At 44.7% G+C, this 27,121-nt stretch overlaps 1 protein-coding gene and 1 long non-coding RNA gene across 2 annotated transcripts in view; one reads left to right on the top strand and one right to left on the bottom strand.

Moving 5' to 3' along the window:
* Positions 1-17,683, bottom strand: part of LOC122564726 (B box and SPRY domain-containing protein) — a 38,177-nt gene extending 20,494 nt beyond the window's left edge. The window contains exon 1 of the mRNA XM_043719857.2: positions 17,250-17,683. Within this exon, the coding sequence (XP_043575792.2) occupies positions 17,250-17,552 (303 nt within the window). The 5' untranslated portion in view covers positions 17,553-17,683. The remainder of the gene's footprint in view (positions 1-17,249) is intronic.
* The window catches only part of LOC148146142 (uncharacterized), a 30,383-nt gene continuing 20,750 nt past the window's right edge, over positions 17,489-27,121 (top strand). Inside the window, exon 1 of the long non-coding RNA XR_015760742.1 lies at positions 17,489-17,583. This is a non-coding gene — a long non-coding RNA (uncharacterized LOC148146142). The remainder of the gene's footprint in view (positions 17,584-27,121) is intronic.

Raw genomic sequence — 27,121 nt, 5'->3', positions numbered from 1 at the left:
CAATCTACTGTATCATCTGGGACCAAGAGGTTCTAGTTCTTAGCTCCCTGAAAGTGGTCACACAAGTAGATAGGTGGGAAAGAAGGCATATGGCTTGCTTGCCTTTATTGACTGGGGCATTAAGAACAAGAGTCAGGAAGTGATGTTGCAGCTTTATATGACTTTGGTTAGACCACACCTAAAAGTATTGCATTTAATTCTCATAGCCACATTACAGCAAGGATGTGGAGGCTTTGGAGGTGCAGAAGAGGTTTACCAGGATGCGCTTTAAGGAGAGGCTATACAAACTACGTTCATTTTCTCTGAAATGGCAAAGGCTGAGGGGAGGCCTGGTGGAAATCTGTAAAATTATGAGAGGCATAGATAGAGTTGATGGTAGGAATCTGTTTCCCAACATTGAAATGTCTAATACCAGGTAAGAGGGAGAACATTTAAAGGAGTTGTGAGGGGCAATATTTTTACACAAAGGGTACTGGGTTCCTAGAAGGTGCTGCTCGGGGTAGTGGTGGAGGCAAATATGATGGGGGCATTTGAGGGGCTTTTGGATAAGCACAAGGAGGGACATGGACCATGGCCAGGCAGAAGGGATTATTTAACTTGGCGTCATGTTCAGCACAACATTGTGGGCGGAAGGGTCCATTCCTGTGCTGCGACTGTTCTATGTTTATGGCAAGTATATCCTTCCTTAGATATAGAGACCAAAACTGCGCACAGTACACCAGGCAGAGTCTCAACAAAACCCTATACAATAGCAAACTTCTGGGGCTCCCATTGACTAAACATTTAATTGGACCAACCATGTAAATACTGTGGTAAGCAAACCACAGGCCAGAAATTCAGCAGTAAGTAACTCACCTGATTCCCCAAAGCCTGTCCACCATCTGTTCCCCACTTACCTGGATAAGTGCAACTCCAACAACACTCAGGAAACTTGACACCATAAAGGACAAAGGAACCTACTTGATTGACACCCCATCCATCACCTTCAACATTCACTCCTTTCAACACCAACACTCAATAGCAGCAGCGTGTACTATTTACAAATGTACTGCAGTAATTCACCAAGGTTCCTTAGATAGCATCATCCAAACTCACGACCACTTCCATCTAGAAGGACAAGAGCAGCAGATAGATGGGAACACCACCACATGCAAGTTCCCCTCCAAGCTGCTCACCATGCTGACTTACAAACGCATCACCATTCCTTCAGTGTCACTAGGTCAAAACTGGAAATCCCTCCCTAAAGGCACTGTGGGTCTACCTACAGCACATGGGCTTCAGAAGTTCAAGAAGGCAGCTCTCAAAAGCAATTACGGATGGGCAATAAATGCTGGCCAGGTAAAAACAATGACTGCAGATGCTGGAAACCAGATTCTGGATTAGTGGTGCTGGAAGAGCACAGCAATTCAGGCAGCATCCGAGGACAGGCAAAATCGACGTTTCGGGCAAAAGCCCTTCATCAGGAATAAAGGCAGAGAGCCTGAAGCATGGAGAGATAAGCTAGAGGAGGGTGGGGTTGGGGAGAGAGTAGCATAGAGTACAATAGGTCAGTGGGGAAGGAGATGAAGGTGATAGGTCAGGGAAGAGAGGGTGGAGTGGATAGGTGGAAAAGGAGCTGGGCAGGTCGGACAAGTCCGGACAAGTCGAGTTGCTCCCGCTCCCTCCGCCGCTCCCTCACCATCAGACGTCTGGAGGAAGAACGCCTCGGAACACTTCAACCCCAGAGCATCAATGTGGATTTCAACAGTTTCCTCATTTCCCCTTCCCCCACCTCATCCTAGTTTCTAACCTCCAGCAACTCGACTTGTCCGGACTTGTCCGACCTGCCCAGCTCCTTTTCCACCTATCCACTCCACCCTCTCTTCCCTGACCTATCACCTTCATCTCCTTCCCCACTGACCTGTTGTACTCTATTCTACTCTCTCCCCACCCCCACCCTCCTCTAGCTTATCTCTCCATGCTTCAGGCTCTCTGCCTTTATTCCTGATGAAGGGCTTTTGCCCGAAACGTCGATTTTGCCTGTCCTCGGATGCTGCCTGAATTGCTGTGCTCTTCCAGCACCACTAATCCAGAATAAATGCTGGCCAACCTAGCAATGCCCATATCCCATGAATTTCTTTTTAAAAATCCTTCTTCTTTTACTCCAATCCCCTTGCAATAAGGCCAGGAAAACATTTACCTTTTTAATTGCTTGCTGTACCTGCATGCCATAGTTTTTGTGTTTCTTACACAAACACACCAAAGTCCTTCTGAATATCGACATTTAAAAGTGTCATATCTTTTAAAAAATATTTTATTTTTCTTGTTCTTGGACTCTAAAGTGAATCCACTTATCACGCTGTTGCCGACTCACTTAACCTAGCTATATCTCTAGATATCTCTGGGTCCTCCACACTGCTTACATTTCTACTTAGCATGATACCAGCAGCAAATTGAGATACATTACTTACTGTCGCTGTCTAAATCATTAACATAAATTGTAAATAATTGAAGTTATGGACTGCAGCAGTTCAGGAAGACAGCTCACCATAAGGACAGCTAGGGGATGGACAATAAATGCTGTCTCAGGCAGCAATACTCATCTCATGAATGAATGAAAATCACTTCAACACCGATCCTTGTTGCACTTCACCAATCACAGACCACCAACTTAGAAAATGCCATTACCTTACTCTCTGCTTCCTGTCATTGATCCTCTACATTGCTGACATATTACCCCAACTCCACGAGATCAACCGTTTGCTGATTAACCATTTCTGTGACATCACATGTGTTTTAGAAATCCTAGATTCTACACCTATTGTTTGCCCTTTATCTACCTAAAAGTTACCTCAAAAAACTCATAAGGCATTTGTCAAACCATATTGACTTTTTAGGATCATGTTTTTTTCTTTTAATTGCATAGTAAAAACTTAGAATGCGTACATTATGAAAGCAGGCCATTCAGCCCTTCGACCCTCCAAAGATCATCCCACCCAGATCCACCCTACTCATGCAACCCTGCATTTCCTATAGCTAACCCTCTTAGCGTGCACACCCCTTGACATGGGCAATTTTAGCATGGCCAATCTCCCATACCTGCACATCTTTGGACTGTGGGAAGAAACTGGAGCACCCAGAGGAAACCCACACAGACACAGGGAGAATGTGCAAACTCCACACAGTCACCCAATGGTGGAATCAAACCCAGGTCCCTGGTGTGGTTAGGCAGCAGTGCTAACCACAAACTTCCTTAATAATAGATTCCAGTGGCTTTCTGATCACTGATGTCTGATTAACTGGTCTGACTGTAGTTTCCTGTTTTCTTCTTCTTCCCTTTCTTAAGTAGCAGTACTCACTTGTTAATTTCCAAACCACAGAGATCATTCTAGAATATTTCAAATTTTGAAATAATAATTGCACAGATTTGAGTAGCATTTATAACTACTCAGATGACGTATCTGTGCTGTCATGCAAGAAGGCATGGAAAATATTCAGGCTTGAGTTAATAAGTGGCAAGTAATGTTCACAGCACATACGTTCCAAGCAATAAGTATCTCCAACAAAAGAAATCTAACCACTTTATCATTCAATAGCATTCATTTCTGAATACTGTATGATCAGTAGCCTAGGGTTACCACTGATAGAAATTTAACAGGACCAGACATAAACTGTGTGTACAACAACAGGTCAGAAAATTCTGCAGTGAGTAATTCAACTCCCAACTCCTTAAAGACTCTCCACTGTCTACAAGGTGCATGTCCATCGCATGACGGAATACTTTCCTCACCTGGATGAATGGCAGTTCAAGAATAATACCCAAGACACTTGCACCATCCAGGACAAAGCAACCATCTTGATTTGTACCCCATCCACCTTTTTAAACATTCACTCCCTCCACCAACCACATGCAGCGGCAGCAATCTGTACCATATTCAAGATGTACTGCAGAAACTCTCCAAATTTCCTCTGACAATACATTAAAAACTTGCAACCTCTACCACTTAGAAAAGAGAAGCAGGCACCTGGGAGTCTGTACCTTACTGTCCAAGTCACACACCATCCTGACTCAGATATATACCTCTGCTCCTTCACACTCCCTGGGTCAAGCATCCAGCAAGATTCTAGAAACAGCAATGAAACCATTAATCCGTCTATTTGCTTTAGCGTTTAGTTTTAGCTAGCTCATTTTGTTTAGACAAGACAAGATAAACCCTATTTCTCACCGGTGGTTGGTGGATAACCCATTAAAGGCACAAAACAAACCACTCAAATATAAACAATTCTGAGTAGTTCAGGAGAAGGTCCATCACTTCTACATAACTGCAAATTCTTGTTTTTTTTTCTGCTTTTCTTTAGTGGAGGACCATATAATAAAGGAGTACTGTATATTAAACTCCAAACTGAAGTTTAATAATGAAGGTACAACCATTAATAGTTCTGAGAATGGCTTGATTTGAATAAATGCATTGTATAGAAAAGAGGCAGTGACTGCATCTCTTATATTGTGTAACACCAACATCATACAGAGACCTGAGGCCAGGCTGAGGAAAGACCAGAGGAGAGAAAGAAGCACAGCATCAGCAAGCAGGGACCCTGAGGGCTGTGGAATATACTCCCAATCAATCAGATTGGATAGGAATTGTGTGTGACAGGACAGATCCCTTACTGGATTGAAACCTACAGGCAAGTATCCTCACCTGCCTGTGGAGGTAGAGAAACTGATCCTGTTAATAGGATATAAACGGTTTCTGAGTTATTTATAAAGTCATATAGCATGGCACAGGTCCTTCAGTTTAAGTTCATGCCGACCATAATTCCAAACTAAACTTGTCCCAGCTGCCTGCGCTTGGCCAACATCCCTTCAAATATTTCTTACTCATGTACTTATCCAAATGTCTTTTAAATGTGTAACTGTACTCGCATCCACCACTTCTGGAAGTTCATTCCATATTCGAACCACTATCTGTGTAAAAAATTGCCCTTCTTGTCTTTTTAAAATCTTTCTCCTCTCACTTTAGAAATATGTCCTTGAGTCTTGAAATCCCCTACCCTAGCAAAAAGACACCTGCTATTCACCTCATCTGTACACTTCATGATTTTATAAACTTCTTATAAAGCCACCCCTTAACCTCCTGTGTTCCAGTTAAAAGAATTCCCAGCCTATCCAGCATCTCCTTAAAACTCAACCCTCCATTCCTGGCAACATCCTGGTAAATTTTTCTGAATCCTTATCAGTTTGATAATATCCTTCCTATAACAGGGTGATCAGAACTGGACACAGCACTCCAGATGACTTCTAACTATCATCCTGTACATCCTCAACGTGATATCCCAACTCCTATATTCAAAAAGGTCTGAGCAATGAAGGCAAGTGTGCTAAATGCCTTCTTAACCACCCTGTCCACATGTTATGCAAACTACAAAGAATTATGTACTGAACCCTGAGGTCTCTCCATTCTACAATACGACCTAAGTCCCAATTTAATTGTATAAGTCCAGCCTTTGTTTGTTTTACCAAAATGAAATACCTCACATTTATCCAAATTAAACTCCATCTGCCACTCCTCAGTCATTTGAAGCAATTGATCAAGATCTCTTTGTCATCATAGATAAACTTCTTCACTGACCACTTTACCACCAATTTTGGTGTCATCCGCAAACTTACGTACTAACTATATTCTCATCTAAATCCTTCATGTACATGAGCTTGTCTGCACACTGCCACAAGAAATCAATCCTTGCCTACATGAAGTTCGAAATTGCACAACACCAGGTTATAGTCCAACAGGTTTATTTGGAAGCATTAGATTTCAGAGCACTGCTCCTTTATCAGATGGTTGTGGATGAAGGAGCAGCGCTCCGAAAGCTAGTGCTACCAAATAAACCTGTTGGAATATAACCTGGTGTTGTGTGATTTTTAACTTTGTCCACCCGAGTCCAATACCGGCACCTCCACATCATAGCGACATGAAGTTCCACCAAGCTCTATATTATTGGGATATCAATCAATTGTGTTGATCAGTGATGTGATCTCTTCGAAGATTCAACCTTCGAAGTAAGAACACAGCTACATGATGGCTCAGTGACTTTCTGTGGTGAGCACCAGAGACATAGAGTCATAGAGATGTACAGGTCAGAAGCAGACCCTTCGGTCCAACCCGTCCATGCCGATCAGATATCCCAACCCAATTTAGTCCCGCCTGCCAGCACCTGGCCCATATCCCTCCAAACCCTTCTTATTCATATACCCATCCAGATGCCTTTTAAATGTTGCAGTTATACCAGCCTCCACTACTTCCTCTGGCAGCTCATTCCATACACATACCATCCTCTGCATGAAAAACTTGCCCCTTAGGTCTCTTTTATATCTTGCCCCTCTCATCCTAAACCATTTCCCTCTAGTTCTGGACCCCCCCACCCCAGGGAAGAGACTGTCTATTTATTCTATCCAGTCCCCTCATAATTTTATAAACCTCTAAAAGGTCACCCCTCAGCCTCCGACGCTCCAGGGAAAACAGCCCAGCTTATTCAACATCTCCCTATAGCTCAAATTTTCCAAACCTGGCAACATCCTTGTAAATCTTTTCTAAACCCTTTCAAGTTTCACAACATCCTTCCGATAGGAAGGAGACCAGAACTACATGCAATATTCCAACAGTGGCCAAACCAATGTCCTGACTTCCCAACTCCTGTACTCAATACTTTGACCAATAAAGGAAAGCATACCAAATGCCTTCTTCACTATCCTATCTACCTGTGACTCCACTTTCAAGGAGCTATGAACCTGCACTCCAAGGTCTCTTTGTTCAGCGACGCTCCCTAGGACCTTACCATTAAGTGTATACGTCCTGCTAAGGTTTGCTTTCCCAAAATGCAGCACCTCACATTTATCTGAATTAAACTCCTTCTGCCACTTCTCAGCCCATTGGCCCATCTGATCACAATCCCATTGTAATCTGAGGTAACCCTCTTCGCTGTCCACTACACCTCCAATTTTGGTGTCATCTGCAAACTTATTAACTACACCTCTTATGCTCACATCCAAATCATTTATATAAATTATGAAAAATAGAGGACCCAGCACCAATCCTTGTGGCACTCCACTGGGTCACAGGCCTCCAGTCTGAAAAACAACTCTCCACCACCTTCTGTTTTCTACCTTTGTGCCAGTTCTGTATCCAAATGGCTAGTTCTCCCTGTATTCCATGAGATCTAATCTTGCTAACCAGTGTCTCATTGGAAACCTTGTCAAACGCCTTACTGAAATCCATGTAGATCACGTCCACTGCTCTGTCCTCATCAGTCCTCTTTGTTACTTCTTCAAAAAATCTCAATCAAGTTCATGAGACATGATTTCACACACAAAGCCATGTTGACTATCCTTAATCAGTTCTTGCCTTTCCAAATATGTAAATCCTGTCCCTTAGGATTCTCTCCAACAACTCACCAACCACTGATGTCAGGCTCACTGGTGTATAGTTCTCTGGCTTGCCATTACCACCCTTCTTAAACAGTGGCACCACGTTAGCCAATTTCCAGTCTTACGGTCTCTTACCTGTGACTATCAAGGATACAAATATCTCAGCAAGAGGCCCAGTAATCACTTCCTGAGCTTCCCACAGAATTCAAGGGTACGCCTGATCAGGTTCTAGGGATTTAGAAACTTTTATGTGTTTCAAGATATCCAGCACATCCTCCTATGTAATATGGACATTTTTCAAGATGTTACCATCTATTTCCCTACATTGTATATCGTCCATGTTCTTTTCCATCGTAAACACTGATGCAAAATATACACAAAGGCCGCCCTGCTGATCTTTGAGGGGCTCTTTTCTCTTTCTAGTTACACTTTTGTCCTTAATGTATTTGTAAAAAGCCTTAAGTCTATTTGCCAAAGCTATCTCATGTCCCCTTTTTGCCCTCCTGAGTTCCCTCTTAAGTATACTCCTACTGCCTTTATACTCTTCTCAGGTTTCATTCGATCTATCTTATCTATACCTGACATATGCTTCCTTCTTTTTCTTAACCAAATCCTCGATTTCTTTAGTCATCCAGCATTCCCTACACCTACCAGCCTTTCATTTCACCCGAACAGGAATACACTAACCCTGGACTCTCATCCATGCTTCACTCTATTCTCTTTCAAGGCTGCAACAGAGTACTTTCCTCCTCCTTAAACTGCAATTGGGTGCAGTTCCCCTGTAAAAAGAAAGTAGAAGCTGGGCAGGGCTCTAACTGCTTGATGAATCCGCGTCAGATGCCATATCACTTGCCCTTCACTCCTCCCTAGAACATTTTGACTCCAAGAACAGCGACATAAGAATCCTACTCATTGACTACAGTTCAGCCTTCAACACTATTTCCCCTCGAGACTGATTACTAAACTTAGTGATCTTGGACTAAGCCCTTCTCTCTGCAACTGGATCCTCAGTTTCCTGACCCACAGGCCACAATCACTGAAGAATGGGGACAATATTTCATCCTCACTAACACTCAACACTGGAGCCCCCCAGGGGTGTGTACTCAGCCCCCTAACTGTACTCACTGTATACCCATGACTGCGTCGCCAAATACCAGACTAATGCCATTTACAAGTTCGCTGATGACACCACCATAGTTGGTCGAATCTCAGATGGCGACGAAACAGACTACAGACAGGAAAAACGGTGCACTGAGAACAACCTAGCTCTCAATGCGGGCAAAACCAAGGAACTCATTATTGACTTTCAGCGGGATGTTACTCATGCCCCCTACCCCCAATACATTAACAACACAGAGGTGGAACGAGTGGAGAGTGTCAAGCTCCTGGGAGTGGTCATGCACAACAAGTTTTCTTGGACTCTCCATGTGGACACACTGGTTACAAAGGCCCAACAACGTCTCTTCTTCCTCAGGCAGCTGAGGACATTTGACATGACGGTGAATACCCTTGCCAACTTTTATAGGGACGCCATCGAGAGCACTCTGTCTGGATGTATCACTACCTGGTGTGGCAACTGTACCATTCAAGATCGGAGACGACTACAGAGAGTGGTGAACTTGGCCCGGACAATCACAAAGGCTAACTTCCCACCCAAAGAATCCATCTACCAGGCCCACTGTCTAGGAAAGGCCACTAGCATTCTTAAAGATCCATCCCACTCTGGCAATGTTTTGTACAATCTCTACCACTGGGGAGAAGGTACAGACACCTGAACACATGCAGCAGCTGGTTTCGTAACAGTTTCTACCCTACTGTTGTTAGAATACTGAATGGACTCTCAAACTATTAACATTCATCCTTTACCTGTGTTTTTGTTTTTGCCACTGTTTACCTATTATTTACTATTTATGCTACTTAATTATGTAATCAGCCTGTATTGCTAGCAAGACAAAGCTTTTCTCTGTGCCTTGGTACACGTGACAATAAATTCAATTCAATTCAATTTAATTATTGAATGGCTATTGGATCAGCTGCAATCTCTCCACAGTTCAATAGTCCACAACCACTGTTTCGGCTCACATGGAGCAAGACGCCAGAAATGTGGGAAATTAGATCCCAGCAAAGACCCAAATCCAGCCAAATAAGAAATCCACTGTATTCCAGCAAAAAGGGGAGGAAAGCAGAATCAAAATAGGAGGCAGGGAGAAGGGGAATGTGGAAATCTCGACTGGATTTCCCATCAGTGTCCAGAAAAACTTAAGAAGCTGCAAAAAGCAATTACAAAATGATATCACAACAAAGATATTATAACAAATTTGTAAGGAGACCTCGGTTATCTGTAAGAATAACAGGGTGGTAATGGTAAGGGATTTTAACTTTCCAAACACAGACTGGGACTGCCATAATGTTAAGGACTTGGATGGAGAGGAACATTTTACGTGTGTGCAAGAAATTTTTCTGACTCAGTATGTGGATCTACCTCCTAGAGATGGTGCAAAACTTGACCTACTCTTGGGAAATAAGGCAGGGCAAATGACTGAGGTGTCAACGGAGGAGCACTTTGGGGCCAGTAACCATAACTCTATTAGTTTTAAAATAGTGATGTAAAAAGATAAATTGGATCTAAAAATTAAAGTTCTAAACTGGAGAAAGGCCAATTTTGATGGTATTAGGCAAGAACGTTCAAACATTGATTGGGGAGTCGCATGTTCATAGGTAAAGGGATGGCTGGAAAATGGAAAGTCTTCAAAAATGAGATAACAGCTACCCAGAGACAGTAGGTTCCTGTTCAGGTGAAAAGAAATGCAGATAAGTGTAGGAAATGCTGGATGACTAGAGAAACTGATGTTTTCGTCAAGAATAAGAACGAAGCATGTGTCAAGTAAAGACAGCAGAAATCGAATGATCCCTTAGAAAAGTAATAAAAACAGTAGGAGTATACTTAAGAGGAAAATCAGGAGATGATAAAAAGGGGACATGATATAGCTTTGGCAAATAGGATTAAGGAGAATCCAAAGGGATTTTACAAATACGTTCAGAACAAAAGGATAACTAAGGAGAGTATAGGCCCTTTAAAGATCAGCAAGGCCACCTATGTGTGGAGCTGCAGGAGATGGAGGAAATACTAAACGAGTATTTTGCATCAGTGTTTACTTTGGGGAAGGATATGGAAAATAGAGAATATGGGGAAATAAATAGCAACATCTTGAAAAATGTCCATATTACAGAGGAGGAAGTGCTGGATGTCTTAAAACGCATAAAGATGAATAAATCTCCTGGGACCTGATCAGGTGTACCCTAGAACGCTGTGGGAAGCTAGGGAAGTGATTGCTGAGCCCCTTACTAAGATATTTGTATCATCAATAGCCAGTGTCAAGGTTCCGGAAGACTGGAGGTTGGCTAACGTGGTGTCACTACTTAAGAAAGGTGGTAAAGAAAAACCAGGGAATTATAGCCTGGTGAGCCTGACATCGGTGGTGGGCAAGTTGTTGGAGGGCACCCTGAGGGACAGGAACTACATGCATTTAGAAAGGCAAAGATTGATTAAGGATAGTCAGCATGGCTTTATGCGTGGGAAATCATGAATCACGAACTTGATTGAGTTTTTTTGAAGAAGTAATGACGAGGATTGATGAGGGCAGAGTGATGGACATGATTTATATGGACTTCAGTAAGACGTTCAACAAGACTACTCATGATAGACTGGTTAGCAACGTTAGGTCATAGCTAGCTATTTGGATGCAGAACTGGCTCAAAGCTAGAGGACGTAGGATGGTGGTGGAAGGTTGCCTTTCAGACTGAGGCCTGTGACCAGTGGTGTGCCACATGGATCAATGCTGAGTCCACTGCTTTTCATCATTTATGTAAATGACTTGGATGTGAATTCAGCAGGTATGGTTAGTAAGTTTGCAGGTGACACCAAAATTGGTGTAGTGGACAGCGAAGAAGCTTACCTCTGAGTAAAATGGGATCTTGATCAGATCGGCCATGAGCTGAAAAGTGGCAGATGGAGTTTAATTTAGATAAATGTGAGGTGCTGTAGTTTGGAAAGTCAACTCAGAGCAAGACTTATACACTTAATGGTAAGGTTCTGGGGAGTGTTGCTGAACAAAGAGACCTTGGAGTGCAAGTTCATAGTTCCTTGAAATTGGAATCACAAGTAAATAGGATAGTGAAGGCGGCGTTTGGTATCCGTGCCTTTATTGATCAGTGTATTGAGTATAGGAATTGGGAGGTCATGTTGCACTTGTACAGGACATTGGTTAGACCATTTTTGGAATACTGCATGAAATTCTGGTCTCCCTGTGATAGGAAGATTTTTGTGAAATTTGGAAGGGTTCATAAAAGATTTACAAGGATGTTGCCAGGATTGAGCTACAGGGAGAGGCTGAATATTTTCCCTGGAGCATCGGAGGCTGTGGGGTATCCTTGTAGAAGTTTATAAAATTATGAGGGGCATGGACAGGGTAAATAGACCAAGGTCTTTTCCCTGGAGTGGGGGAGTCCAAATATAGACGGCATAGGTTTAGAGTGAGAGGGGAAAGATTTAAAAGAGACCTAAGGGGCAACTTTTTCACGCAGTGTATGGAATGAGCTGCCAGAGGAAGTGGTGGAGGCTGGTACAATTACAGGACTTAAAAGGCATCTGGATGGGTATATGAATAGGAAGGGTTTAGAGGGATATGGGCCAAGTGCTGGCAAATGGGGAACCAGATTAATTTCAGATATCTGATCAGCGTGGATATGTTGGACCAACAGGTGTATTTCTATGACTCTACAACTATAATGAAACTTTCTCAGAAAAAAAAGAAAAGGAATTACATGGTGAGCCTGGCGTCAGTGGTGAGTAAGTTGTTGGTGGGATTCTAAGAGACAGGATTTACATGCATTTGGAGAGGCAAGGGAAGATTAGGGATAGTCAGAATGGCCTTGTGTTTGGGAAACTGTGTCTCACAAACTTGATTGAGTATTTTGAGAACGTGACCAAGAAGATAGCTGAGGGCAGAGCAGTAGATGGTGTCTACTTGAATTTTGGCAAGGCCTTTGACAAGGTTCTGCATCGTAGAGTGGTTAGTAAAGTTAGATCACATGAGATCTATGGAGAACTTGCTAATTGGATTCAAAATTGGCTTGATGGTTGGATTCAGACGATGGTGGTGAAGGGTTGTTTTTTGAACTGGAGGCCTGTGACCAGCAGTGTTCCACAGGGTTCAGTGTTGGATCCACAGTTGTTTGTCATTCATATAAACGATTTGGATGAGAATATAAGTAGCATGGTATAATGGACAGTGAAAATTATCTGAGATTACAATGAGAACTTAATCAGCTGGGGCCAACAGGCTGAGGAGCGGCAGATGGAGTTTCATTTAGATAATGCAAGGTGTTTTGGTAAGACGAACAAGGACAGGACTTACACAGTTAATGGTAGAGCCCTGGGGAGTGCTATCGATGCAGAGAGACCTAAGAGTTCAGTTATACAGTTTCTTGAAAATGGCGTGGTGAAGAAGGCATTCGGCACACTTATTCAAAACATTGAGTATAAAAGCTGGGATGTCATGTTGGGGCTGTACAGGATGTTGATGAGGCCTCTTTTGGAACAGTTCCGGTCAGCCTGCTACAGGAACGACAGCATTATGTTGGAAAGGGTGCAGAAAAGATTTGCAAAGATGCTACCAGAACTGAGGGTTTGAGTCATAAGGAGAGGCCGGTCAGGCTGGAGCATAGGAGGTTGAGGGGTCATCCTATAGAGGTTTATAAAATCATGAGGGGCATAGACAGGGTGAATAGCAAAGATCTTTTCCCTAGGGTGAGGAAGCTCAAACCTAGGGCACATATTTTTAAGGTGGAATAAGAAAGAATTAAAAGGAACCTGAGAGGCAACTTTTTTACACCAAGGGTGGTTCACACGTGGAATGAACTGCCAGAGGAAGTGGTAGATGTGGGTTCAGTTACAATGTTTAATAGATATTGGGATAGGTACATGAAGAGAAAAGGTTTAGAGGCATCTAGGCCAAATTCAGGGAAGAGGGACTAGTTTAGTTTGGGAAACTTGCTTGGCATGATGAGTTGGACTGAATGATCTGTTTCCATGCTGTCTGACTAGATTTATGTAGTGTTCTTCACAATCACTGGACATGTCAAAACATTTTTACAGCCAATCAAGAGCTTTTTAAAGTGTGATCACTGTTGTAATGTAGGAAATGCAGTAGACAATTTGTGCACAGCAAGCTCCCATAAACAGCAATACGATAATCCGTCTTTGTGATGCTGTTGTCTGAGGAATACGTATTGTCCAAAACACTGGGAACTAGTCCCCTCCATTTTTCTGAAACAGTACCATGGGGATGTTTACATTGACCAAAACAGGCAGATGGGGATCTTGGTTTAACACCATATCTGACAGATGGCATCTCTGACAGTGCAATGCTCCTTCATTACCGAAGCAGCAGCCTGGGTTTTTTTTGGCCTGTGACTCAGAGGGTTAAGGGATGATCTGACAGCAAACTTTAAGATTATGAAGTTTTAATTTGGTAGAAAAGGTTTCTTCTTGGGAGTGGGACTAGGAATTACAAATATTAGCCAATTACTGTTAAATTCTATGGAATACGAATAATAGTAAGGACCGCTGGGCTGAATCAGAGTTGTTAGTCGGGAGTCTTTTTGCTGACAGGTCTGTCCCTTCCTGTGCAGGAGGCAGTCTCATCTATCGGTTCAGGGATTGGAACATGATCTCAGCATGAGGGAGAGGGAGGACAGTCTACAGAATGATCCATGTCCCCACACCCAGAGTCAGTCACCACAGCCACCAAGGCCATAACACCCTTGGCTGAACACCGTACTGATGATTCAGTACATTCTCCAGATCACACCACTGCAGTCTCCTGCTACTGCAGATCCCAAGGGGGGGCTCAGCCCATACCACATCTGGGTACAGCCTTCCTTTACATCCAATCTCCCAAATGATGCTCTGGGTACCATTATCCCGATACCCCCTCAGCTCTCTGTTACCCTGATACCCCTCCACTCCGTTACCCTGATATCCCTCAGCTCTCCATTACCCCGATAACCCTCAACTCTCTGTTACTCTGATACCCCTCAGCTCTGTTACCCTGATATCTCTCAGCTCTCCGTTACCCTGATACCCCTCAGCTCTGTTACCCTGATATCCCTCAGCTCTCTGTTACCCCAATATCCCTCAGCTCTCTGTTACCCCAATATCCCTCAGCTCTCTGTTACCCCAATACCCCTCAGCTCTCCATTACCCTGATACCCTTCAGCTCTCCATTACCCTGATACCCCTCAGCTCTCTGTTACTGATACCCCTCAGCTCTCTGTTACTTCGATACCCCTCCGCTCTGTTACCCTGATACCCCTCAGCTCTGTTACCCTGATACCCCTCAGCTCTCTGTTATCCTGATACCCCTCAGCTCTCTGTTACCCTGATACCCCTCAGCTCTCTGTTACCCCGATACCCCTCCGCTCTGTTACCCTGATACCCCTCAGCTCTGTTACCCTGATACCCCTCAGCTCTCCATTACCCTGATACCCCTCAGCTCTCTGTTACCCTGATACCCCTCAGCTCTCTGTTACTGATATCCCTCAGCTCTCTGTTACCCTGATACCCCTCAGCTCTGTTACTCTGATACCCCTCAGCTCTCTGTTACCCTGATACCCCTCAGCTCTGTTACTCTGATACCCCTCAGCTCTCTGTTACCCTGATACCCCTCAGCTCTCCGTTACCCTGATACCCCTCAGCTCTCTGTTACCCCAATATCCCTCAGCTCTCTGTTACCCCAATACCCCTCAGCTCTCTGTTACCCCAATACCCCTCAGCTCTCCATTACCCTGATACCCTTCAGCTCTCCATTACCCTGATACCCCTCAGCTCTCTCTTACCGATACCCCTCAGCTCTCTGTTACTTCGATACCCCTCCGCTCTGTTACCTTGAAACCCCTCAGCTCTGTTAGCCTGATACCCCTCAGCTCTCTGTTATCCTGATACCCCTCAGCTCTCTGTTACCCTGATACCCCTCAGCTCTGTTACCCTGATACCCCTCAGCTCTGTTACCCTGATACCCCTCAGCTCTCCATTACCCTGATACCCCTCAGCTCTCTGTTACCCTGATACCCCTCAGCTCTCTGTTACCCTGATACCCCTCAGCTCTCTGTTACTGATATCCCTCAGCTCTCTGTTACCCTGATACCCCTCAGCTCTGTTACTCTGATACCCCTCAGCTCTCTGTTACCCTGATACCCCTCAGCTCTGTTACTCTGATACCCCTCAGCTCTGTTACCCTGATACCCCTCAGCTCTCCATTACCCTGATACCCCTCAGCTCTCTGTTACTCTGATACCCCTCAGCTCTCTGTTACACCGATACCCCTCAGTTCTGTTACCCTGATACCCCTCAGCTCTGTTACTCTGATACCCCTCAGCTCTCTGTTACCCCGATACCCCTCAGCTCTGTTACTCTGATACCCCTCAGCTTTGTTACCCTGATACCCCTCAGCTCTCTGTTACCCTGATACCCCTCAGCTCTCTGTTACTCTGATACCCCTCAGCTCTCCGTGAACCCAATACCCCTCAGCTCTCTGTTACCCCAATACCCCTCAGCTCTCTGTTACCCTGATACCCCTCAGCTCTCCGTTACCCTGATACCCCTCAGCTCTCCGTTACCCCAATACCCCTCAGCTCTCTGTTACCCTGATACCCCTCAGCTCTCCGTTACCCTGCTACCCCTCAGCTCTCCGTTACCCCAATACTCCTCAGCTCTCTGTTACCGTGATACCCCTCAGCTCTCTGTTACCCCCAACACCCCTCAGCTCTCCGTTACCCTGATACCCCTCAGCTCTCCGTTACCCTGCTACCCCTCAGCTCTCCGTTACCCTGCTACCCCTCAGCTCTCCGTTACCCCAATACCCCTCAGCTCTCCGTTACCCCAATACCCCTCAGCTCTCCGTTACCCCAATACCCCTCAGCTCTCTGTTACCCCAATACCCCTCAGCTCTGTTACCCCAATACCCCTCAGCTCTCTGTTACCCTGATACCCCCTCAGCTCTGTTACCCCAATACCCCTCAGCTCTGTTACCGTGATACCCCTCAGCTCTCTGTTACCGTGATACCCCTCAGCCCTCCGTTACCCCAATACTCCTCAGCTCTCTGTTACCCTGATACCCCTCCGCTCTCTGTTACCCTCATACCCCTCCGCTCTCTGTTACCCTCATACCCCTCAGCTCTCTGTTACCCTGATACCCCTCAGCTCTCTGTTACCCTGATACCCCTCAGCTCTCTGTTACCCCAATACCCCTCAGCTCTCTGTTACCCCAATACCCCTCAGCTCTCCGTTACCCCAATACCCCTCAGCTCTCTGTTACCCCGATACCCCTCCGCTCTCTGTTACCCTCATACCCCTCAGCTCTCTGTTACCCTGATACCCCTCAGCTCTCTGTTACCCTGATACCCCTCAGCTCTCCGTTACCCCAATACCCCTCAGCTCTCCGTTACCCCAATACTCCTCAGCTCTCTGTTACCCTGATACTCCTCAGCTCTCTGTTACCCTGATACCCCTCAGCTCTCTGTTACCCTGATACCCCTCAGCTCTCTGTTACCCCAATACCCCTCAGCTCTCCGTTACCCCAATACCCCTCAGCTCTCCGTTACCCCAACACCCCTCAGCTCTCTGTTACCCCAACACCCCTCAGCTCTCTGTTACCCCAATACCCCTCAGCTCTCTGTTACCCCAACACCCCTCAGCTCTCTGTTACCCTGATACCCGGATATGAATGCCCTCATTGACCCTGATGCCTGGTCCTTCCCCCTGGTGCCCTCCCCATCTCTCACTCACCCTCATGCGGCCCGCCGCCTCCCCGATGCTGGCTCCCAGGTGCTTGCTGCAGGGTCCCGGGATGGCACAGGGAGCACACACCGCCCTGCCCTCAGTCAGGCAGTACCAGCCGGGCTGACCGCGGTGCACCGGGCACTCCCCGCAGTCAGGGGCCGGGGCAGCGAGGAGCTGGCTGCCAGGCCGCCGGCAGGTGCAGGGTGGGCGGCTCGCTTCCCCTTCCTGCCCCCGGCAGCAGCTCGGGCAGGCAGCGGAGACCGGGGCTGGCTGTGTGGGCTCAGAGTCCCTGCTCTCCATCTGGGACATGGTCGGAGAGGAGCCGAGCGGCCGGTTCCAGGTGAATGCGGAAATACAGATCCATTCAAAGGTCAGCAGGGGAGTAGGAAGAGAGCTGAAAGTAGTAGTGCAGGAAATACAGGAGAGGGAGAGGCAACTGCAATCACCAAACCGAACCTTCAGAATACATTTATCAAAAAGCATTTTACAAAAAAAGTGCAAGAAATAACGCTTTCAAACTCCAGGACGCAAGAAATTAATGGGAAATGTGTACCACATTGACTCTGGTAGAGGGCACTCAGTCCTCCACACGAACATTTCGCAGTCAATCGAAACGCTGCATTGAAGTAATGAAGTAACTGCATTTCTATAGCGCCTTTCAGCAAAGGCCCAAAGTACCTCACAATGTAAAGTGTTGCATGTTGTTTGTAGACAGTCAGGTACAGCTCAAATACAGACTCTGCATCTTCGTGTCACTACAACAGCTACAATGGTAACTTAACCATCACATTTAATGCTTGATACCTGAAGCATCTCTCTCAAAAGCCTGGCCTCGCACGCAGACAGCAGAAGCTGAGACATAGACAGGGTTTGCAAGTTTGAGACATACTTAGCTGGGGTTTGTATGTGGCGAAAATGAGGACTGCAGATGCTGGAGATCAGAGACAAGATTAGAGTGGTGCTGGAAAAAGCACAGCAGGTCAGGCAGCATCCGAGGAGCAGGAAAATCAACGTTTCGGAACGTCGATTTTCCAGCTCCTCGGATGCTGCCTGACCTGCTGTGCTTTTTCCAGCACCACTCTAACCTTGTCTGGGGTTTGTATGTGGTCAGGGGCAGGGGCATACACAGTGTTACAAATAAGAGGTGCATTTAATTATTTTTATTACTCTCTTCATTTGTAAGCATAGCCATGTGTGTATTTTTTTTTATTTCTTTCTTTTTTGAAATAGATTTTGGTGTGTTCTCTCCAAAACACTTTGTGACGTGCAAATTTTAAATGACGTACAACAAATTCTCCTCAGGGTTAAAAGTTTAGTTTATCCATGGATTCAAACCCACTAGTTGATTGTCACAACACATACACATTCAAGCAAACAAGGAAGAAAGAGGAAAGTAAAATAAAAATGGTTGCAATTTGGAATAATTTAAAAACGCAAAGTTATGAGCATTAATTCACTTTTTTTTACTTAAGTCCTGAAGTCCATGAGCAGTGAAGGTCCTTTTCCATTGGCTGATCTTACAGAATCACTGTATTGAACTATATTGCACTTTTGATGTGTAATTTGAACTATGCTACATACTTTTATAAATATTGTTAATAACGTATATTTTTAAAGAAAAAGAAATTGCTGATTTTGGCAACTCACATCCACAAATTAACAACATGTGTGGCTGCACACTCGGAACTCTATCAGCACGTCACTTCTAAATGCTTGCAAGTCATGAAGAGAGATAAGTTTACACAGCACAGAAACAGATCCTAAAATGTTTTTAAAAGCTATACTTCCTTGTGTACATTTTGAAATGAACTTTGCTGGTTTAAAATATAGCCACTGCAAATTAGGTGATACCAGTTAACCAAACTTCCTGGAAAATTCCAGTCAGTGGTAACCAGGACAGAGTTTATATTATTCTTCTGGAATGTCATAGCCTTGCATTGTGTGCACCACAAAAAGACCAGGAATTTAGATGCCTCTTGTTAGTTCTGACCAAAAAGGGTGGGGGTGCTATTGAAACACATTATGCCTGAAGTGAGCTAAAGGCAATATTTATCTCATACAAGCCAGTAGTGGTCACGACAAGGCACACATAAACTACACTATTAGCTAAAGTAACTTTCTAAGCATCCTGTCACATGCACAAAAATTCCCAGTCCCATGACCAATTTAACATTACTGTCTAGACTCAAGGAAAAGCTAGTCTTCTGTTAACATCATTGCCTTGACAGAACACCAGGCTTAGCTAGGCCGACCTTTTGTCCCAAACTCTCTGAAACCTGGTTTCTGGAAGAAATCCTACATTCACCTGAAAAGGGAACCCAGAACACAGACACGGCTCTAAGCCACTATCAGAAGTGATTCTGGAAGATAAGCCGAGAAAAAGGAACCTTCACTGGCCAAGGGTTTCGAGACTTAAGTAAAAAAAATGTGCATTAATGCTCATAATGTTGAGCTTCTAAATTATTTCCTAATTGTAGTCTTTCTTTCCTTTCCATCTTTTCTCTTTCTTCCTTGTATACTTGAGTGTGTACGTACTGACACAATCAATGCCTGGGTTGAATACATGAATAAACCAGATTTTTGTTGATTTAAATACTGTATGTGGTACTCTGAGATGCTTCACTACACCTTATCAAATTATGGGTCATATTTACAATACACCAGTGGTTGCCGAAACCCCAATTGTGAGCAACTATTCGCTAATCCAAAACTGTACATAATTTCAAACAAGCTATGTCATTGTATACTGCACATGTGCAAAGAGGCGCAATTTTGAAATAGAATTCTATATAGGGCAAGGAAATGGACAGATGGAGAATAAGAGGATGCGATGGACTGTTAGAGTGAGGAAGGAACAGATGCTAAGGAATGAGGAAGGAATAGAAGAGACAGAAGGGATGGGAGGCATCCTCCTCCCCCTTCCTTTCCACCCACCTTCTCCATCCCTCTCCATTCGGCCCCTCAAGACTGCTCCACCATTCAACAAGATCAGCGGCACGGTGGCACAGTGGTTAGCACTGCTGCCTCACAGCGCCAGAGACCTGGGTTCAATTCCCGACTCAGGCGACTGACTGTGTGGAGTTTGCACGTTCTCTCCGTGTCTGCGTGGGTTTCCTCCGGGTGCTCCAGTTTCCTCCCACAGTCCAAAGATGTGCAGGTCAGGTGAATTGGCCATGCTAAATTGCCTGTAGTGTTAGGTAAAGGGGTAAATGTAGGGGAATGGGTGGGTTGCGCTTCGGTGGGTCGGTGTGGACTTGTTGGGCCGAAGGGCCTGTTTCCACACTGTATGTAATCTAATCTAATATAAAGATCTGGCCCAAGTGTCAACTCCTCTTTCATGCCTGATTCTCATAGCCCTGAACTCGCCAGTGCTTCAAAGTTCCCTGTACCTTCTCTTTAAATACTTTCAGTGATCTAGCCTCCACAACTGTCTAGGATAGAGAATTCCAGGCATTCAATAAACTCTTAGAGTCATAAAGATATACAGTATGGAAACAGACCCTTCACTCCAATTCATCCATGCCAACCAGATATCCTAATCTAACCTAGTCCCATTTGCCAGCACTTGGCCCATATCCCTCTAAACCCTTCCTATTCATATACCCATACAGATGCCTTTTAAATTCTGCAATTGTACCAGCCTCCTCTGGCAGCTCATTTCATACATGCACCACCCTCTGTGTGAAAAGGTTGCCCCTGAGGTCTCTTTTATATCTTTCCCGTCTCACCCTAAACCTATGCCCTCTAGTTTTGGACTCACCACTCTGAGGGAAAGACTTTGGCTATTTATCCTATCCACGCCCCTCATGATTCTTTAAACCTCCATAAGGTCACCTCTCTGCCTCCGACGCTCCAGGTAAAACAGCCCCAGCCTGTTCAGCCTCTCCCTATAGCTCAAATCCTCCAACCCTGGCAACATCCTTGTAAATCTTTTCTCAACCGTTTGAAGTTTCATAACATCCTTCCGATAGGAAGGAGAGCAAGAATTGCATGCAATATTCCAAAAGTGGCCTAACCCACATCATGTAAACCCGCAACATGACCTCTCAACTTGTATACTTAATACTCTGATCAGTAAAGGAAAGCATACCAAATGTCTTCTTCACTATCCTATCTATCAGCGACTCTACTTTCAAGGAACTATGAACTTGCACTCCAAGGTCTCTTTGTTCAGCAACACTCCCTAGGACCTTACTATTAAGTATATAAGTCCTGCCCTGATTTGCTTTTCCAAAATGCAGCACCTCGCATTTATCTAAATTCAACTCCATTTGCCACTCCTCAGTCCATTGGCCCATCTGATCAAGATCCCATTGTTACTCTGAGGTAACCTTCTTCACTGTCCACTACACCTCCAATTTTGCTGTCATCTGCAAACTTACTAACCATTCCTCCAATATTCACATCCAAATCATTTATGTAAATGACAAAAAGTAGAGGATCCAGCACCGATCCTTGTGGCACTCCACTGGTCACAGGCCTCCAGTCTGAAAAACAACTCTCCACTACCACCCTCTGTCTTCTACCTTTCAGCCAGTTCTGTATTCAAATGGCTAGTTCTCCCTATATTCCATGAGATCTAACCTTGCTAATCAGTCTCCACGGGGAGCCTTGTCAAACGCCTTACTTTAAGTCCAGAGATCATATCCACCACTCTGCCCTTATCAATCCTCCTTGTTACTTCTTCAAAAAACTCAATCAAGTTCGTGAGACATGATTTCCCACACACAAAGCCATGCTGACTATCCCCATCAATCTTTGCCTTTCCAAATACATGTAAATCCTGTCCCACAGGATTCGCTCCAACAACTTGCCCACCACCGATGTCAGGCTCACCGATCTATAGTTCCCTGGCTTTTCTTTACCAACTTTCTTAAATAGTGGCACCACGTTAGCCAACCTCCAGTCTTCATGCCCCTGTGAGTATCCATGATATAACTATCTCAGCAAGGGATCCAGCAATCACTTCCCTAGCTTCCCACAGAGTTCAAGGGTACACCTGATGGGGTCCTGGGGATTTATCCACTTTTATGCATTTCAAGACATCCAGCACCACCTCCTGTGTAATATGGACATTTTTCAAATGTCACCATCTATTTCCCCACATTCTATATCTTCTGTGTCCTTCTCCACAGTAAACAAATGCAAAATATTCATTTAGTATCTCTCCCATCTCCTGCGGCTCCACACATAGGCTATCTTGCTGATCATTGAGTGGCTGAAAAACGTGTTGCTGGCAAAGCGCAGCAGGTCAGGCAGCATCAAAGGAGCAGCAGAATTCATGTTTCGGGCATAAGCCCTTCTTCAGGATTGAGGAGGGTATGCCAAGCAGGCTAAGATAAAAGGTAGGGAGGAGGGACTTGGGGGAGGGGGGGGTTGGGAATGCAATAGGTGGAAGGAGGTTAAGGTGAGGGTGATAGGCCAGAGAAAGGATGGGGGCGGAGAGGTCAGGAAGAAGATTGCAGGTCAAGAAGGCGGTGCTGAGTCCGAGGGTTAGGACTGAGAAAAGGTGGGGGGAGGGGAAATAAGGAAGGTGGAGAAATCTGCATTCATCCCTTGTGGTTGGAGGGTTCCTAAGCAGAAGAAGAGGCGCTCTTCCTCCAGGCATCGTGTTGCCATGGTCTGGCGATGGAGGAGGCCAAGGACCTACATGTCCTTGGCAGAGTGGGAGGGGGAGTTAAATTGTTCAGCCACAAGGCGGTTGGATTGATTGGTGTGGATGTTCCAGAGGTGTTCTCTGAAATGTTCCGCAAGTAGGCGGCCTGTCTCCCCAATGTATAGGAGGCCACATCGGGTGCAGCGGATGCAGTAAATGATGTGTGTGGAGGTGCAGGTGAATTTGTGATGGATATGGAAGGATCCCTTGGGGCCTTGGAGGGAAGTAAGGGGGGAGATGTGGGCGCAAGTTTTGCATTTCTTGCGGTTGCAGGGGAAGGTGCCGGGAGTGGAGGTTGGGTTGGTGGGGGGTGTGGACCTGACGAGGGAGTCGCAGAGGGAGTGGTCTTTCTGTATCGCTGATAGGGGAGGGGAGGGAAATATATCCTTGGTGGTGGGGTCTGTTTGAAGGTGGCGGAAATAACGAAGGATGATACGATGTATCTAGAGGTTGGTGGGGTGATAGGTGAGGACCAGTGGGGTTCTGTCCTGGTGGCGATTGGATCATTCTCCTGATCATTGAGGGGCCCTATTCTTTCCCTACTTACCCTTTTGTCCTTAATGCATTTGTAAAAACCCTTTGGATTCTCCTTAACCCTATTTGTCAAAGCTATCTCATGCCCCCTTTTTGCCCTCCTGATTTCCCTCTTAAGTATATTCCTATTGCCTTTGCACTCTTCTAAGGATTCACTCAATCTCTCTTGTCTGTACCTGACATATGCTTCCTTCTTTTTCTTAACCAAAACCTCAATTTCTCTAGTTATCCAGCATTCCTTACACCTACCTACCTTGCCTTTCACTCTAACAGGAATATACTATCTCTGGGCTCTCGTTATCTCAGTTCTGAAGGCTTTCCATTTTCTAGCCGTCCCTTTACTTGCAAACATCTGCCCCCAATCAGCTTTTGAAAGTTTTTGCCTAATACCATAAAAATTAGCCTTCCTCCAATTTAGAAATTCAATTCTTCACATCTTTGTTTCAAATGAGCGTCCCCTTATTCTATAACTATATCCCTTATTTGGGGCGGCACGGTGGCACAGCAGTTAGCGCCAGAGACCCGGGTTCAATTCCCGCCGCAGGCGACTGTCTGTGTGGAGTTTGCATGTTCTCCCCGTGTCTGCGTGGGTTTCCTCCGCGTGCTCCGGTTTCCTCCCACAGTCCAAAGATGTGCAGGTCAGGTGAATTGGCCATGCTAAATTGCCCGTAGTGTTAGGTAAGGGGTAAATGTAGGGGTATGGGTGGGTTGCGCTTCGGCGGGTCAGTGTGGACTTGTTGGGCCGAAGGGCCTGTTTCCACACTGTAAGTAATCTAATCTAATCTAATCTAATTATTTCAAGATTCCTTTACTAGTGGAAACATCTTAACATCTACCCTGCCAAGCCCTCTCAAATTCTCGTATGCAATCAGGTTCTGACTCACAATAGAGAGGGAATTGTCCTCCGTTTCTTGATACGTTTTCACAAGAAACAAGAGTGTGCACTTTGAGTCTCGTACTTCCTGCTAATTTCTATTTCAGGGATGTTGTAATTGGTTTCGGATCAGTATGAATAACAGCATAGGAGTGGTTCTGCTGCCTGAAATCTAACCCACAATTGATGCTTGCTGAGATAAAGCTAGGTTAAAGGTAACGACTGGGACAGAAATCTTTGAAAGAATCCTTTGTTCCATCCATTCTTTTCCAGATCATCGCTGTTATCTTTCTTTGCCCTGAAAACTTTAAAAACCTACCTTCTAACTACATGTGAGAAAAACAGGAGTTATCATGGATATTATTAAATTGGAGAGGGTCAGAAAAGGGTTTGAGTTCTAAGAAGAGGCTGGGTGGGTTGTGACATTTTTCCCTGAAGCACAGGGGGTTGAGGGGTAACCTTATAGAAGTTTATAAAATCATGAGGGGCAAAGGTAAGGTGGACAGCAAAGGTCTTTTCCCTGGGGCAGGAGAATTCAAAACTAGGGGGCATAGTATTAAGGTGAGCATAGAAAGACTTAAAAGAGATCTGAGGGGCAACTTTTTCACACAGAAGATGGTTTTTATATTGGAATAAACTGCCAGAGGAAGTGGTAGATACAGTCACAGTTATAACATTTAAAAGACATTTGGACAGGTACAAGAATAGGAAATGTTGACAGGGATATGGGCCAATGCAATTAAATGGAACTAGTTAAGTTTCCAAAACCTCGTCAGCATGGACAAGTTAGAATGAAATATCTGTTTCTCTGCTAAATGACTTTTTCTGTATTTGATTTTGCTTATTATCAATAATTAATTTAAGCTTTGGAACTGTAAACGGAATAACCGTATCCCAGAAAATTCAGAAAGCCTGTATTTCAATTCATTAAATAACAGAAGGTAATAATTTATCACATTAGTGCTGGCATTGTCCTTTTAACCAGAGCTCTTTCTCCAATCCCCTTTCCCTGACCATTCCCTAAATTATTAAATGTTTCTATTCAAATCAAAGTTGTTACTTTCACAAACATGGGCAAATCTGTCCAAGCAGAAGACCATGATAGTAACTTTTCATGAAACAATTGACACCGAAAGCCCACTGTCTATTTGAAAAGAGACATCTTGTGTTTTTATGGCGTCTTTCATCACCACAGGATATCTCAAAGTACTTTGCAGCTGATACTTTTGAAGTCTTGTTTTCTTTTAAGCTCCGACCACCACCCCCACCCCCAACTCTGACCTGTCTGTTCACAGTCAGAAGTCACACGACAACAAGTTATGGTCCAACAGGTTTATTTAGAAGCACAAGCTTTCGAAGCTCTGCTCCTCCATCAGGTGAAGGGCCCTGGTGTCATGTGACTATCTGAATTTGTTCACCCCAGTCCAACACCAGCATCTCCACTTCCTGTTCTGTTCACAACCTACAACACTGTTCTAATGAAGCTGAATGGAAGCTCAAGGGACAGGGAGAGCCTCATCTTTCCATTTGGAATCAGCATCACGTTCAATAATTTTAGCTCATAGGCACAGCTCATGCTTTTCAAACAGCAACTGCAGGCAGTGATTCTAATATCCCAGTTATACCTGTCTCTATTTGTCCTATTACCATTTCCTTTTGAATTGTAGCACCATTGGCTTTTGTCATTTAATAGCTCCTAATTAGGGGCTGCACAGTGGCTCAGTGGTGAGCATTACTGCCTCACAGCGCCAGGGACCCGGGTTCGATTCCACCATCGGGTGACTGTGTAGAGTTTCCATATTCTCACATGTCTGTGTGGGTTTCCAGGCAGGTGCTCTAGATTCCTCCCACAGTCTGATGTGCAAATTAGGTGTATTAGCCATTCTAAATTACCCATACTGTCCAGAGGTGAATTAGTTATGGGTCTGGGAAGGTTGCTGTTCAGAGGGTCAGTGTAGAATCAATGGGCCAAATGGCCTCTCCCTGCACTGGAGGGATTCTATTGTATAATCCCTCTGACAGACCTCCCTTTTGTGCTTTCCTCTATTCCCTCCCTAACTGAAACCTGATAAATATTTAACATTTGAATGCTGATGAAAGAACCCAGTTCTGAAACATATACTCTATTTGTCTTTTCACAGATACTGCCAGACCAGCTGAGTAGTCCCAGCATTTTCTGTTGTTATTTTAAGTTTTCAACAGGGTTTTACACCAAATAAGTTGTTTTTAATGATAATGATCAGCTTTGATGTAAGGTGTGAAGGGGCTGATGTTGGACAGGGGTGGGCAAAGTTAAAAATCACACAACACCAGGTTATAAATCACAAAACCTGGTGTGATTTTTAACTTTGATGTAAGGTCATCAACCTGAGACACTGACTCTTCTCTCTCTCTCTCTCTGATGCTGCTAGAGCTGCTGCGCATTTCCAACATTTTTGTCTTTACTTCTGCTTCTAACAATTTTGGCCAGGGGAGAAATCGACTCCTCCTCTTCAAAACTGAAATATAATATCTTTTATGTTCACCTAAGGGGATCTCCATTAATACTATATCTGAAAGATGGCACTTATAACACTGCAGCAATCTCACAGCCTTACACAGGAGTGGCAGCCTCAATAATACACACAACTCACTGGAGTGGAACCTGAACTCCAAATTTAAAAGAAACTTGCTTTTCCCACCTTCAAGATATGCTAGAAACCAACTCAACCAAAAAGGTGCATTTGAAGGGTTGTCCCTGTTGCAGTGAAAGGGGTTTGTAAAACATATCTCTTGGCAGTGCACGATACAGGGAGTGAGAATGAAGCTGGCTGG

Source organism: Chiloscyllium plagiosum, unplaced genomic scaffold (genome assembly GCF_037043375.1).
Source record: "Chiloscyllium plagiosum isolate Xiang-an unplaced genomic scaffold, Cpla_swu_hap1 HiC_scaffold_21, whole genome shotgun sequence".
Lineage (NCBI taxonomy): Eukaryota > Metazoa > Chordata > Chondrichthyes > Orectolobiformes > Hemiscylliidae > Chiloscyllium > Chiloscyllium plagiosum.
This window is presented reverse-complemented; position numbering and strand designations above follow the sequence as displayed.